The sequence below is a fragment of the Balaenoptera musculus genome, chromosome 8 (assembly GCF_009873245.2).
Source record: "Balaenoptera musculus isolate JJ_BM4_2016_0621 chromosome 8, mBalMus1.pri.v3, whole genome shotgun sequence".
Classification (NCBI taxonomy): domain Eukaryota; kingdom Metazoa; phylum Chordata; class Mammalia; order Artiodactyla; family Balaenopteridae; genus Balaenoptera; species Balaenoptera musculus.
In genome coordinates, this window is record NC_045792.1 from 65,638,298 (window position 1) to 65,654,857 (window position 16,560).

The window sequence follows — 16,560 nt, forward strand, 5'->3', positions numbered from 1 at the left end:
GTTTTATATCAATCAATTAGGTCAAATGTATTAGTAGTGTTTGCTCAAATCTTCTATATCCTTACAGGTTGTCACCTGTACTTCTGACCGACTGGTTATAAGTAGAGGTTCCCCCATTTCCTTCCTTGGGTTCAATAATTTGCTAGTCTGGTGTAGAACTCAGGGAAACACTTACTTATACTTATTAGTTTATTATAATGGATATGATAAAGGATACAGATGAATAGCCTGATGAAGAAATACATAGGGTGAAGTCTGGAAGGGTCCCAAGCACAGGAGCTTCTGTCCCCATGGAGCTGGGGTGCAGCACCCTCCCAGCACATGGATGTGCTCACCAATCTGGGAGCTCTCTAAACCCTGTACTTCAGGGATTTTTATGGAGGCTTCGTCACATAGGTATGATCGATTATTAACTCATTTTCCAGCCCCTCTCCCCTCTTCAGAAGATGGAGGGGTAGGGATGATAGTTCCAAGCTTCTAATCATGGCTTGGTCTTTCTAGTGGCCAGTCCCCATCCACAAGACCACCAAGAGCCACCTCATTAGAACAAAAGATACTCCTATCACCTAGGAAATTCCAAGGGTTTTAGGACCTTTTTGTCAGGAATTGGGGTCAAAGATCAAATATTAGCGGAAGCCAGGGGCAGAGACCAATACAGAAAGTCCCTGATTTACACTGGTTCAATTTGCAATTTTTTGACTTTATGGTAATGCAAAAGCAATATGCATTCACTAGAAACCATACTTCACATTTTGAATTTTGATCTTTTCCCAGGCAAGCAATATGTGGTACCATACTCTCCAGAGAGCCACAGCTCGCAGTCAGCCAGGAGACCTGGCTGGTAAATAACCGATACACTTACAGCCTGTACTCTGTACTCAAACAACCATTCTGTTTTTCACTTTCAGTGTAGTATTCAATAATCTATCAATACATGAGCTAGTCTACCCTTTGTTATAAATTAGGCTTTGTTTTAGATGATTTTTTCCGACTGTAGGCAATGTAAGTGTTCTGAGCACATTTAGGTATGCTAGGCTAAGTTACAACATTTAGTAAGTTAGGTGTATTAAATGAGTTTTCAACTTACAATATTTTCAACTTTGGATGGGTTTATCGGGATGTAACCCCATTGTAAGCAGAGGAAGATCTGTAGGTATATTTCTTATTATTTCACACTATCTTACATTAAACAGTCAATTGTCTTTTAAAGAAATTAAGAACCACAAAGAAAAATTATTTTATATTTACCATTTCTGAACCTCTTCATTCCATCTGGTATATTCCTTCTGCTACAGAACTTTTTAAAACTTTTTAATATCCATGTCAGCTAACAACAAATTATCCTAACTTCTTTCTCCTAAAAAAAGCAAAAAAACAACAAAAAAAACCCCTTTCTTTTTGCTTCATTTTTTTTTAAAAAAACAAGGAAGGTAAGGAGAATTTTTTTTTGATATTTATTTATTTATTTATTATTTTATTTATTTATTTTGTCTGTGCCGGGTCTTAGCTGCTGCACACGGGATCTTCACTGAGGCATGCAGACTTCTTAGTTGTGGCCTTCGAACTCTTAGTTGCAGTGTGCATGCGGGATCTAGTTCCCCAAGCAGGGATCAAACCTGGGTCCCCTGCATTGGGAGTGTGGAGTCTTACCCACTGGACCACCAGGGAAGCCCCTTTTGCTTCATTTTGAATGGGTCGTTTCACTGGACATAGAGTCATAAGTTGACAGATTTTTTTTGTTCTTTCAGCATTTTAATGATGTTCTATTGTCTCTTGGCATATTTAGGTTCTGACAAGATGTCCATGGACATTCTTATCTTTGTTTCTCTGTATGAAATGTATCATTTTTCTCTGTCTTCTTTTAAGATTTTATCTGTATCTCTGGTTTTTGGCAATTTCATTATCATGAGGCTTGCTATGATTTTCTTTGTGTTTACCCTGCTTGTGGGTTTCTGAGCTTCTTGAAGCTGTGGATTTACAATTTTCATTAAATTTGCATGATTTTCAGCAATATTATGTCAACTATGTTTTCTGTTCCTGTCATTCTCCCTCTGTCTCCTGGCACTCCAATCATATGTATTTTAGACCACTTGATATTGTCCCACGGGTCATTGAGGTTCTATTCATTTTTTCAGTCTCTTTTTCTCTGTGCTTCATTTTAGATAGTTTTTATTTTATTGCTATTATTTAATTTCACTGAATATTTTCCTCTGCAGTATTTAGTCTGTTGTTAAACTGATCCAGTGAAATTTTCATTTCAGATTTTGTAGTTTTCATCTTCATAGGTTCCATTTGGTTCTTTTAAAAATATTTATTGTTTCTGTCCTTATTCTGTTCATGTTTTCTTTTTAAATTCTTGAGCACATTTAGAATAACTCTTTTTAAATCTTTGTCTGCTAATTTCATCATTTCTGAGTCTGCTTTTATTGATTGATTTTTCTCTTGATTATCAGACTCATTGTCCTGCTTTTTTGTGTATCTAGTAACTGCTTACTGGCTGTTAGATTTTGTAAATATTACATTTTAGAGTGTCTAGATTTTGTTTCCTCATTTAAAGAATGTTATATAAGCATTAAAAAATGTTTGGCAGGCAGTAGAGTAACTTGCAGATCAATTTGTTTCTTACAAGGCTGGTTTTTAAGCTTAATTAGTTATGTCTATAATGACCTTTACTCTAGAGGTAATTTATCCCTGTTACTCAAGTGCGACTCTTCTGTCGTCTCCACTCTAATGCCCCCAACATTTGCTCTACCCTATTTGGGTAAAACTTGAACATTTTCCAGTCTTGTGAAAGCTTTAGAGATTATTTACCCTGTAACTCTTCAGCAGTTGTCGGCCCAACCTCATGCAATTTCTCTCTATGCATCTATAGTTTATCATTAAGCAATAGACTCAAGTTGACTTTTATGCTTATTTCTGAAGTCTGTTTTCTGCATAGCTCCTTCCTCTCAGTACTCTTCCCCACATATTCCAACTGCCTCAGCCCACTCAAACGGTGACCTTTGTCTTCTCAACTCAATGAATCTGCTATGCTCTGTTTAGGTTCCTCCTACCTGCACTGTGTTCTGGAAAGTGCCTGTAGGCAGAAAGCTACTGTGATTGTAGGGCTTACCTCATGTAAGCTCTGTTCCCGCCTTTATCACAGTTCTGTACTGCCTCTTGTCCAGTGTCTGGAAACAGCTGCTTCATATATTTCATCCTGACTTCTAGTGCTTTGTGGTGGGAGATCAGTCCCAGAATCAGTCACTCCATTACAGCCAGAGTAGAACAATGCTGCAAATTTTTTAAGCTTGCAAATGAAAAGTAAACTAGAATGAATGGTTCTATGATGGAAGAGAGTAAAGGGGAAGAGATTCAAGGGTAACCATTTAACTTTATATAACTTTGCCAGAAGTTTAAGAAATGCATTATATCTGGGAACGTTTTCTCCTCAATTTCAAAATAAAATTCAGTGGAAATATTAAATTTATTTTTGACAGTTAGAAAAAGTTTTAAATTTAGGTTATTATACTTCCTCCATAAAATGACGGTAGATTAGGCAGTTTTAGTAATATTGCAGTATTGTTCGTTGGGATCGATGATGATGATGAAGCAATGGCTGCTGCTTCATCTTCTGGGAGAGGCAGCGGATGATGATGATGACATTTATTTAAGCACCTGCAATGAACCAGGCACTGTGTTAGGCTCTTTATATTGATTATGTTTACTCTTCTACAACAGTTCTGCAAGTTAGATGTCATGATCCCCAGAAACTCAGGAGGTGAAGTTAGTTCCTCAAGCTCACACACTAAGAGGGGAATACTCAGTGACTAAAGTACTCAGTGGTGATTTAGTGGCTGGGGCTGGGAAACAGTCTCAGCTCCCCACTAACGATGCCTCCACCGTTATTATGCGGCTCCTGATTTTCTCTTCACCTGAGCGTTCCCATCTGGCAAATTAAAGTGGAAAACAGTTAACTCTCTCCCCAGAGAGGCTGTGTTATTATATAGATGTTTTGCATTATTTTGCTTTGAATAACAGCATATGTAAATGTGTTCCTGGAGGTTAAAATTACCCTTAATTTTTAAAACTTGGCCTCTCCCACTGGGGTGAATAGTTGAAAATTACAGGGAAGAAAAGGCAGGCTGGAGAGAATGTTAGTCAGCTTGGAATTGCCTCTCCTTCTCCCTCCCCACCCAACACATATTTCTCTTTAGATAGAAGCTGACGCGGCAGAGTAAAGATTAGTAAATCTCCTATCATGGAGTCCTAGCTGGTTCTGATATCCAGTGTTCAAGGTGCGTTAATCCAGATATTAATCATTAACTCTGCATCAGGTTGATGTGTAGGGGCAGATGTTCTAGCTGAGAAGAATAAAAATCTCCTGTGGCACCTGGAACACTTTATCACACGTGATCCCCAGTCAGATCACAAAGAGATCTGAGCGAACACAGGCACTTTCCTGCCTCTAACCATCTACCTCTTTTTCAGGGGTTGGCATCTCCCCTCGACTTCAGCTCTCCCGTGGGCCCTGAATTGTTGAGCCCTCCCTATCTTAAACCGCCTTTCCTGGCATTTGAATCATCACTTCGATGATGTGATAATATCTGCAAGTTGGGAAAATAAAGTTGGCATTTGTTTAGCCATAATTAATGAAATATTTATGTTGCACGAGACTATGTGATAAAACCTTAGGCTTAGAGTCCTTTTGCTTCTGATTACATTTGGGATTTTTTTTTTTTCTATGACCAGACATTCTGACGCCAGCCCTTTTACACTGAGCAGATGTCGTGTAGTAAAAATGGGTGCCAGATGCTGTGAGCCGCAGAAGGGCGATTTGTTTAAGAGCTGGCTCCGACTTTTTTGCATTCAATTACTCTGCAGAACGAACCTTACACAAGCATTTAGGTAACTCAGCTAACTTCAGACATGAATTTTAATAATAGATTTCATCTCTGAATGCATTCCTAGCAACACACCATATAAATGGTGTTTAAGGAATTAATTGATTTCTGCATAATACCTTTTTATTTTTCACATGAAAAGAGAGCTGCAAAGCTCTTGGCAGGGACCCAGAAATGTAATTAACGTAGAGGGCCAAATTTTCAGTTGCCCTTAGGTGCTGCCGCCTCACGCTCATGGCAGGTGCAGTGAGGGGAGGGCAGGGAGGAAGAGAATGGGGGTAGCAGGGAGGAGGGAGAGGTGGCTTTGGGTCATGACGCAGGAGAAGAAGCTAGGAGTTCAGTGAGTTCTTCTGTTCCCATTTCAGGTCCCAAGCACGTCCCCGTCAGAACGCAGGTGACAGGGACTGCCTCTTCCACCTCTTCCACCACCACCTCCTCTGCAGATGAAGAATTCGATCCTCAGCCTTTCTTGCGGTCAAAGGTAACAACACTTGGCAAACCAAAGGGGGCCTTGGCTTGCGGGGGCCGTTTACCATCCAGATTTCAGACCCAATGTGGGCTCCAGCTGCAGCAGTTTCATTAGGAGAATCACGTTTCATTGCATCTGACAGCAGCCGCTCTTTTTACCTGGAACCCCCTAAGAATTACCTTTATATATATATTTTTTAACTTTTAGAAACTTGCCTTTCTCAGAGATGTCAAAGTGGGAAGGGGGAAAAAACAGACATACTTACTTGAAACCATTTGGTGACTGCAGCTCTTAAAGTGGTGATCCAACAAGCAAACCATCGAAAAAATTAAAACAAGCAGATGTGTATTTCCCTAGGGGTAGCACAGCTTCATTTAAGAAGCACTAGAGGCAGATTGCATGGAAAACGTTATGTTTATTCTAATCAGAAATACGAAATGTACCATGCAGTTGCATCTAGACTCTGAGGATCCCCACTGACTAGCCGTGTGCCGGCGGGGGAATGGCAGTTCTTCCCTTTGCTTAATGAACATTAATTTCTGGAGAACCCTTTAAATAACTCCCATGCCCATGGATTAAAAAACACAAACGTCATTGTATGTCTTTAAATGTGTCTGTATGTTACATACACGGAGACACGCATCCCATGACCAAATCCCACCATTGTTTTCTTTATCCTCTGGGGCTGGAAGAGCTGAATGGCTGGACATCATATGCTTCCTGGGCAGACAGAAGCAGTTCACTGCTCTGGCAGTGTTTATTTTTTGGAGCAGTAAGGATCTGTGGAGAAAGAGAGAGAACCAAATTTATTTACTTAAACTCAACTTTTCCATATCTAGCGCTAGGAGCTTTGGCATCATCTCAAGTCATTCAGGGGTTCCAGCTCCCCACGGCCCACCTTGGAGCAAGTCAGGAGAGAGCTGGGACGTGGTGGGGAGAGAGAGAATGAGAAGAAGAGAATACGTAGAGATTTCTGATTTCTAACCGTGGGTGTCCATGATTAGTTAGACACTCAGTACCAATGAATTCTATGTGTCGTGTTGATTTCTGGGATTTCCTTACAGAACCTCTCACCCCCTTGAGTGACCCTGAGTTAATTCTGTATTCAAATGAGGCAGAAGCCCCAGCATCAGCCATTCTGCCACTCATGGGGACCAAAAGAATGGAATGGCTGAAAGGCATCGAAATGGCAAGACCATGATACCTAGGGCAAGCGCTGCGAATAGCTCCTTGTCCTCCTGCTGGACCAGAACAGAGCCAGTCATCACATAAGCCTGCAGTGTGGTAAACCTTGCCCACTTCACCTGGCTTCCAACACGGCCCACTCTTCAGGCAGGGAAGCTGGCAAAAAGGTTCCTTCTTTATGACTTCCCAAGGGCTCACACTGAAGGAACAAGGGAAGTGCTTTCCCTTCTAGTTTCTTTATCTCTTCTGCCCCATATAGGTGTGTCCCCAGCCACATGGCACAGAGCCCACGTCAGCTCAAGTGAACCTTTGCAAAGGAAACTGGAGACAGGATATGCAGCCTCGCCTCTTTGCTCTGCCCCCTCCCCTCAAGTTAATGTCTGGATCTGAGAGAGAGGGGGACAGGCAGCTTGTCTTCAGTCCTGCCAGATTTCTCCCTTTCTCTGTCCTTCATCTTTTTCTTCCTTAGCCCTTAGACGTTTTCCTTTCTTCTCTGTATCGTCATCACCATTATTGAAGATGTGAGAACCGTGCCTGGTGCAATGTAAGGCTATATGAGCGTTTGTTAATAAATCATCCTTCTTTTTTTCTATGTCCACATCTTTTAATAAAAGGCAGTAAAGGACTTTCTTTCCCTGTCTAGGTTCTGCTTTGCTGACTCTTGATAAAGCAGTTGGGGTTTGGCAGCTTTGCTGCTGGGAAGTGCTAAGACAGCGTGATGCTGTCAAGGCATCCCTCGCTGAAATTGTTTGAATGGTCTTAATTTAGGGGGAAAGTTTGATATTTCTATAAAGCAGAGATCCTTGATGCATCTGCACCGAATTTGGCACAGGAAAGGCAGAATAAACTCGATAGAAATGTGGACACTGGATTCAGGTTACCTGCGCTTAGCTCCTGGCTCTACCAATTCCGGATTGTGTCATCTTGGACAAGTTATTTAACTTCTCTGAGTTTTTGATTTCCTTATCTGTGAAATAAGTGTAATTTGTGGAATAAATAAAATGATGCATGTGAAGTAATCAGTACAGTGTCTGGCACATAGCACTCAAAAAATGCTGGCAATTATTATGTAGATTAGTATAGTGGAAGCTCAAGAGATATTTGTTAAATACCAACACACCCCTCCCCACCCAGCCTTCCCAGAAAGGTCCTGGCTGCTTAAAGGAGAGGTTCCCTCACCCAAATGACCTGGAACCTCTGCAGTGGTTGACAGTCAATCTGGAAGTTGTCCTCTAGCAATAGAGATGTGATATAGAATAAGTTTGAGTTCTGAGAGCCAAAATTTCCTTCCAAGGATGAAAGAAAGGATGAAGATCTTTAGGATTCTACATCCTACAGAGAATTTTAGAAAAACCAAGTTTCGTCATTGAGCTAAATGTTTTCACCAATGATCCGTAAACATTCTGAACCCTGAAAGCTGGATGCTCTCCTAAGGAGAGTGATGGAATGGGTGGCCGAATGACAAGGATCCAGAAAGCCCTGGAAAGGCACTTGCTTTTAAGGTAAAATCTCTGACCTCTATTATGGACCTGGGGTCAGGCCTGTTAGGTCTATTCCCCACTTGTGGATTTATAGTCCTTTTAATGGGCAAATATTCAGCTCAGCCAGAGCTACTGAATGCCCAGGCACCAGGCTAGATGTAACAAGTTTTTAATTCCATATTTATTTCTGCCAGCATAGAAAAAAGTCTCTCGTATGTTCTCATTCTCATCCTAATATAGAAAATTGATGTGTATGCTCCGAGAAGGCAAACATAATAAAACTGGCCCAAGTTGGACATTTATTTTGTATATGTAAGATGTATACATACATACATACATTATACATACTACATACATACACACACATATATGAAAAATAGTAGATTTTAGTAAGAAATTATAATCATGCTAATTTGTATAATAATAATATAATAATCATACTGGTAACAGTAAAAATCATAGTATTTGCTGAATATCTATCCCATATCTTTTTTAAGTATTCTGCAAAGGATTTGACCCACCTTACCCCATTTAGTCCTTATCCCATCCCTACAAGGTAGGCATTAAATCATTCTCATCGCTCTGAAGAGGACGCTGAAGTTCAGAAAGTTGTATGACATCCCGAAGCTCACACAGCTCAGCTGGGGTTTGAATGCCAGCTTTGCATGGCTCCTGGGCCCAGTGCTCAAACATTATTCTCTGCTGCCTCTCCAATCAGAAGAGTCTCCTGAAACTTCCAGTATGTGGAGCTGGTCACACCACTACTTCTCCTTTCTCTGCTGTCTAAAACCTGGAAGAGACACCGTCAGGATCTGGACAGCTATTTTAAATGCCTCAATTTTGAATGTTCTGTATTCTACTAGCCCAGGCACACAGGGAACCCAGTGGTATTAATGACGTATTTGTACAAGCAAAGTGAAGTAGGGAAGGCAGTCTTATGCCTAGATACAGAACATTTCCATCACTGCAGAAAGTTCTGTTGACATTGTTGTTCTAGAAGCTAAGCAGTGGTTTGGTTGGAGAGGGCAGAGTGTGTGACAGTATTTTGTAAATTTCAGCTTCATTTTTCAAGACATATTTTTTTTCTTCTTGGTTTTTGTAGGAGAGGAAGACACTAAGAAGAAGAAGGAAGCTAGAAAAAGCAACAAAACAATTGGTTAAGCAAGAAGAATTGAAAAGACTTCATAAAGCTCAGGTCAGAATACAAACTTGAGCTGAGTAAGTGGGTCTGGGATCCTGGGGATCTGGATCTGGAAGCCTTTGGAAATCTGTATTGCACTGGGGAAAGATAGGTCTCTCTTCTCTGAGCAACCGGGCTTGTGGCTATTCTAAAGGCTCTGACTCAATCCCTGGTGGGACTCTGGGGCCTGGAGGGCCCAGGTGTTGAGTTGACCCACTCCCAGCTGCCTTTGCATCTGCAGACGCGTGTCCTGCAAAGTGAGCTGGAACAGCAGCCAACACACGGCCTTGGGAACAATCCCAGGCCCTTAGTGCCACACACCAGTGGCCTTAGTTTTGTCCTCTGTGAGGACACAACCTTCCCCTGACTTTCTGACAGTGTCTTTGCTGAGCTGACAACTACTGGGGCTGTCTCTATTCCAAGGTTAGTTGAACACACAAGCATCTAGCATTCTGCTACAGATTTCCTGGGCTGATTGTTTACTCCAAACATTTCTGCCCAAGTTGATCTGCCCACCTGCAAAATGAAGCAGAAAGTCAAGGCACACCCCCTCTCCCTGAGGACCCCAAACCTAGCCTTGAGGGACAGTTGGGTTTTAGGACAGAAGGACTTAAAATGACCACTCATGTTAATGCAGCATACCCTACATCCCTTCTTCCAGTTGTTCGCTTTATCAGGCCGGGTAGTCCTGTAATTTGTTTCTGACAAAAACAGGAAGTCACTTACTCCAGCCTCCTTTACTCTTCTCAGTGACTGACTTGGGAGCCACCCCCTTCACCTAGTGGATGGGAAAAATTCCCATAAATTCCCTCTGTCCATTCTCAACTTCTGAAACAGGCTTTCTTGAAACATTTCAACTTTTCCTTCTGAGAACATCAGAAGTCTTTATGAAATGGATTGGCAAACTCAGCAATTTCCCCTCCTTCTATTTTTACTCCAGACAGTAGGCAGTGATAACAGAAGAATTACGATGGCCTTTTGACGCCTAATCTGCTAGCACCCATACCAGTCCTGTATAATCTTTGAGATTTTCATCCTTAGTTTCTAAAGAATGACCACCGTATCAATCAGCTTGAGCTGCCATAATGACATACCACAGACTGGGTGGCTTAAACCACAGAAATTTATTCTTTCACAGTCCTGGAGGCTGGAAGTCCAAGATCAAGGTGCCTGCAGGATTGGTTTCTGGTGAGGACTCTCTTCCCGGCTTGTAGACAGCTGCCTTCTTGCTGTGTCTTCACATGACCTTTTTTTCTGTGTGCATTCAGAGAAAGAGAGAGAGAGAGAATTTTGGTATCTTTTCCTTTTCTTATAAGGACACTAGTCCTGTTGGATTAGGGCCCACTGGTATGACCTCACTTAACCTTATTTACCTCCTTAAGGGCCCTATCTCCAAACACAGTCTCTTTAGGGATTAGGACATCAACATATGAATTTGGCGGGGTGGCAGGGGTGGGGGTGGAGGGGGCACTACTCAGTCCATAACAATTATAGGGCCATAATTGCAAAGTAATCAGTAATAAAGTCATTTAAATGTTTCCCTTCCTTTAGCAATTCTACACCGTGCCAGCAAGAGACAGATCTATAAAGATATAATTGTCTTTAAAAGAGAGACAGAGAGGAAGAGGGCATAAAATTACAAGTAGTTTTAGATAGAATTTCCATCTATTTCAGATTTTATGTTCGGGGCTTAAACACTCTCAGCTGAGACCAGAAGCCAGGTGGCTGCTCCGTCCCCACCCCTCCCACCGCCACCCTTGCTTGGGCCTCTTCACGGGTTGCACATGCCTCAGCGATTGTACTTTGAATCCAGGGGAGACTTAGAACGATGTGGAGTTAAGGAGGAAGAGGAGTGAGACAGAGCTAGAGGAAGGTAGGAAAGGAAGAACACACACGTTCTACCTGCCCAGACAGCTGCCACTTCCTTGAACACACCTGGTCTGCCAGGTGCAAAGTCTGTTCTGTCAAGAGATGTGCCTTTTGGCAGCGTGTGTTTGAAAGCAGAGAAAATGGACGGGATGAACAGAACGTACAGAGGAAAGGTTTTCCCTTCATTTTCCTTCTTCATATACAAGCGAGAAATAGCTGGTGAGGAAAATAAACATGTAAAGGCAAATGCAGTCGTGATCCCAAGCCTCGCTAGGTGCCTTGATGGTTAGGTTAAGGTTATGGAGCGGGTGCCTTAACGGGATAAACATTTCTGTCTTGTCTTAATAAACTGCTAGTAATAAGCCACAGTGCACTTCCACAGGCAATCAAGAGCCCCCATGGTGCAGTGCAAGGATAGGTTGCCCATTTGTAGCTGAGGACAGGAGCAGGACAAACCAAGAGAGGGACACCCAGCCCCAGGAGTTGGCCCACGTCTCCTGCTCCAGAACAACTTCTGGGGAGGTATCTGCCGGTTCTTCTTGGGAAAAGAAACATGCCCTGTGTTTGCCCCCGGAGATCCTGTCCTACTCTAGGTAGGGACTGTAGTTCTGATGGCTATGCCGTCACCATGGCCAGAGGTCGAGGCTCCGCGGAGTCCAGGAACTACGAGGACCACCCACCCAGCCCAGCAGCCTCTGCCTGAGAGCATGTCTGTGTGACTGGCCTGGTCAAAGGGGAGTGTTTTAATGTCTCCTTGGGGGCAAATTGAGCTTACACACAGACTCCTTGCTTTATGTTTTCATACTTAAAGAAAGGAAATGTCAAGTTCTAGTTGTTTTGGGAATTCATAGGTTCTTACCCAGTTAATCAAGGAGGTGGCATCACGAGGGAAAGGGCTTCTTCCTCTTGGAAAGTAGGCGGCAGAAGTGGCGCCCTTGCATGACTCTGCACGTTGAAAGTACCTGCGTGACGTACGATCCTGGCATTGCAGGCCATCCAGAGGCAGCTGGAAGAGGTGGAGGAGTGGCAGAGGGCTTCCGAGATCCAGGGCGTGAGGCTAGAGAAGACGCTGAGAGGAGAAGCAGGTAGGCATCCCTGCGGACGGATCTGGAACAGCGGGCTCGGGCCCGTGTCTGTGGTCTGAAAACAGTGCCGGTCTAACCATCCGGGCAAAACAGTGAGACCTTGTCACCCGCTGTGGAACTGTCAACACGGACCTGCGGTGCTCAATCCACAACTGCTTCCCACTTTCAAAATCAAACTGGTTGTCCAGTTTGAAATTCCCAGGGCATCAGTCAGCCTGTGGGCCTTGGATTTCTGGTCTGTCCGGTCTCTCTTCTGCTAGTGTGAATGTTCTTTGCAATTCAGGGATTAAGATAAATTCAGGAGAAACAGTTGGGTGTTGAAGCAACGTTGGTAGTGATTCAAAGCCTGGACTTGGAGTCAAAGTCCTGGTTTCTCCCTTTACCACCTGTAGCTCCCTTTATCAGCTGTAGGGCCTTGGGCCAGTCACGTTCTAAACCTTTATGAACTTTCGTTTTCTCCTCTAAAATTTGGATAATAGTGGTTTCCTATCTTATAGAGCTGAAATAACGATTAAAGGAGATATATATATATACATGATGAAATATATATATGATGAAATTAAATCAGCACATCACCTGGCACAAGGTAAAGCAATGAATAGTAACTGTTCTACTGGTAGCTTCAGATTCTTAGATGCAAACAGAATTCATCTGGTGAAGGCCTGCTTTGTACTGGACATTAAGACAGTAGGTCTGTAATGATAAGTATGACATTTCCTGCCTTTGAGAAGTTTATGGTCCATTGAGGGACACAGACATGTGAATAAACCACAATACAGGGGGACGAGGGCTGTGACGGGAACAAGCATTAGGGTGGAATGAGGACAGAATCACGAGGTTCCTAACTGATCTCGATGGGGAAGGGGGGCGGTCAGCCTAATCACCTGGAAGGGGTGATCTGTTAAGACAAGAACTGGAGAAGGAACAGGAGGTTACCAGGGAGGTGAGGAGACTATTCTGGCAGAGGGAACAGCACCTGCAAAGACCAAAAGTAAAAAGACGTGAAATGCCATAACGCATAAGGAACCAGCAGAGAGTTTTGAGTGAGGAATGAAACTGAAAGAAATCTATGTGTTTGTGGAAACCATCCAGCAGTGTTGTAGCTAGTGAACTGGGGTCAATGGGGGGTATTGTCTCTTTTTAAAAATTGAAGCACAGTTGATTTACAATATTGTGTTAGTTTCAGGTATACAGCAAAGCGATTCAGTGATATATATATGTGTATATATTAGGGGTATTGTCTCTTTAATTTCTGATGTGATGTCTTTAGCCTTCTGTATTTGGGATATAAAATGTGAGAAAGCAGACACTGAAAACACATATCTCTGTGTGTGATCATGTAAACAACATAGGGAAAGGTTAGGGCTTCAGTTCTCTTAAAAGTTCAGTTATTCGAGAATAATGGTACCAGCAGGGGCAGACCCAGATTTTGTGAGGCCCGAAGCTCATACAAAGTCATGCAGGCAAACCTGTGGGGCTGCTCCCAGAGCCCTGCAAGGGCCGGTCCACATGAGAGGCCCTGTGGTTTCAGCTTCTGTAGCTGTGTGGTTATTGTCTCTCTGGAAACGTTGGAGCCTGACTTTACCCCTCTGTGCCTCAGCTTCTGTGTTTCTGAAGTGGGAGTGATAATTATACTTGTTCCTTGGATTTGTGGTGAGGATTGGCTAAAACAATGTATGTGGGAGCCCTAGCACAGTGCCTGGCATGGGAGAGATGGTTAATAAATATTTGCTCCTTTTCTTACAATACTCTGTGCATTTCCTTGCAAAGAGAACCCAAATCCACCCATCGGAAGTAGGGTTCTTGACAAAAATGGTAACTGTTTCTCACTGCTTGGAGTCCCTGCCTACCTCTACAGCCATTGTCAGGGCTTTCGATACAATGAAATGTTTGGTCATATTCCCGATCAGGAAGGCTTGGCACTTGTCTTTAGGAATCCGCTGACTTCAGTGAGAGCCGTAGAAGTGAAAGGGATAAACCAGCAAAGCTAGGACATGTTTCATTTTGCTGGGGAGGCAGTATGGCGTAGTGGGGTAAGTAAAATTGTAAGCGTCAAGGAGCCCTGTGTTCAAATTCTGTTCCACTGCATTTAGGCTGTGTGGTTTTGGGAGAATCACTTAACCTCTCTGCTCTCAGATTCCTTATGTGAAAAATGGAGCTAATAATCCTCACATTACCAGGTCATTTTGAGAATTAAGTGTATTGGTGGACCAAGAGTCTCCCAAGAGTGCCTACCACATTGTAGGCATTTAATAAATGGCTACTGATATTATTTTACAAAATGTTAAATATCCATTCACACTTTTTAAAGAATTGACTCTCTGATCTTTATTGCTTGAAATTTAAAGTCTGGAAACCAAATTTTTAAAGCTTCTGAAAATCTCCCTCACCCTCAATATAAAAAAAGGCTATTTGCAGTTATCAGCTAAAGAAACTCGGCCAGCTTATGGTGTTTTCAAAGGTGTATTTGCCTGGCCAGAAGATGGATTCTGTTCATTCCCTCTATATCCTTGGTAATTTAATTCCCCTGTTAAGTTTATGGGCCTTTTTCTCCTTAATTGTCCTTATGTGGGTGACAGATGCAGATTAACAAGGGGCAGGAGACTGAAAGAGTCAAGTCACAGAGAGCGGCCCCAAAGGAAACCAAACAGAAGATTTGCAAACCAGGCATTGAAATTAATACACTCGAACTTGTAATAACATTTGTGCAATAATAATATTCCTTTGCAGTTTAATATTCTACTCAGCCCCTTTAAGAGCTTGCCCTGGTGCTTAATGAATGACCGATGTTTATTAGGTTAAGTTGTATTTGAGCTGGCCTGGGCTGCTCTGGTTCAAGTGATTTAATGGGAATTATTTAATAAGTATTATTAGGATAATTAGAAAATGATCACAGTTAGGCAATAATATTGAACTATAAAGGTTGTGAATAACCAGATTTAGAGACAGGCCTGAAAACATGAGTCGTCTGCGACAGTTATGCAAGTCTCCTCTGATAATGATGTGCGCCAGCCTGAAAGGGTCTTTTGTTCCTAGGAGTTATTCACTAGGCGAGCATTGAATTAGAGGAACACGCGGGGGTGCAGGACGGAGGGCAGTGATGGCTGATGAGCAAAATGAGGCTTTGATGAGCTCCCAATTGTCGTGACAACAATTCCTGCTTTCTCTTTTTCCAACAGTCAGAAACAAGCTCTCCCACCCCCAGGAAGGGTTTTTCCCCGTTTTGTCAAGGCAAGGGAAACAAAGAAAAACAAAAGTCCAACAATCCACCCCAGATGACAAGTCATTATGTTCTGTAGGGTGTGTGTGTGTGTGTGTGTGTGTGTGTGTGTGTGTGTAAGTGTGAGAGATGGACGTCCTTGACAAAGGAAATGGATTCTCCTGATGGTCCTAGCTGCCCAGAGTAAAGGACCATGATATACAGCGGCCTGATTGCTCTGAGCCTTACCGTCTATGAAGAGGTCAAGTCGAGCTTTGCAGCCACTTAGACTCTTCTTGGTTACCTTCTGGTTTTGTTGGTTGTCAGTGTAGTGGTCAGTGTTATGTGCGATGGAACACCACAGTTTAGCAAGAGACCACCATTCAAATTTAGTAGATAACAGAATCTGTGCTTTCTTTCAATACCTGGGGACAGGTAAAATCTGGTGAAAACTGAGATCAGCTTTGAGGGAGAAAAGATTAGTCCCCAGGGGAGTGTAACGGCATATTCCTCCCTTATAGCTTTACCAACTTTGAGGATGGTTTACGAGTTGATTGCCTGCATCCCTGCATTGAGCTTCTTGCTTTTTTGTTTTACAGCCTGATGGCTTTTCCTTCACACAGATAAGGGGTTTACAAAGAAATAGCAGGATGTCTGAGGCTGCCAGCAGGTGGCAGCAGGAGCACACATTATGACAAGAGAAATTGCAATGAACCCTAGGCAGGAAGAGGGAAGTAGTTTGGCTTACACTCTGTGGTTTTTATCTTGACTGCTGCTGAGGAACAGAAGAAACAGTAATTTCCTGGATGATAAAGCAACGAGGTGCCCTGAAAATAACACAGATATTAGAATCCAACACTCCTGAGTTTGAATCCTGATGCCATTCATAGACAAAGACTCTGAAGTTGGTAGCTAAGCAACCAAGGAATTTGGATGGATTTGCTACACTCTATGTGCTGAAAGTAAACAGTGATATTCAGTGCATCAGAGCAAGGGAGCTTTTACTCACAACACAGCAAACAGCAGGAGCAGCAGTGTGGTACAAGTTGCCCTGTATCTAAGTGCCAGGGTGTAGCCTGATAGGCCCTGATGGCAGCTGTGCACACAGTGGATTGTGCCACAGTAGAGGAACTCAGCAGCTTTTATGGCAAGCAGTAAATAAGCCAACGCCCTTTCCCAGGAAGCAAGTAGTCTACTTGGCTGGCTGCA

General features: G+C 42.8%; 1 protein-coding gene across 3 annotated transcripts in view; it reads left to right on the forward strand.

Annotated features, from left to right (window-relative positions):
- Positions 1-16,560, forward strand: part of LOC118899967 (F-actin-monooxygenase MICAL2) — a 223,234-nt gene that overhangs the window by 180,047 nt on the left and 26,627 nt on the right. For all 3 annotated transcript variants that reach the window (XM_036862051.1, XM_036862052.1, XM_036862053.1), the window contains 3 exons: positions 5,249-5,364; positions 9,121-9,213; positions 12,059-12,152. In XM_036862051.1, the coding sequence (XP_036717946.1) occupies positions 5,249-5,364; positions 9,121-9,213; positions 12,059-12,152 (303 nt within the window). The remainder of the gene's footprint in view (positions 1-5,248; positions 5,365-9,120; positions 9,214-12,058; positions 12,153-16,560) is intronic.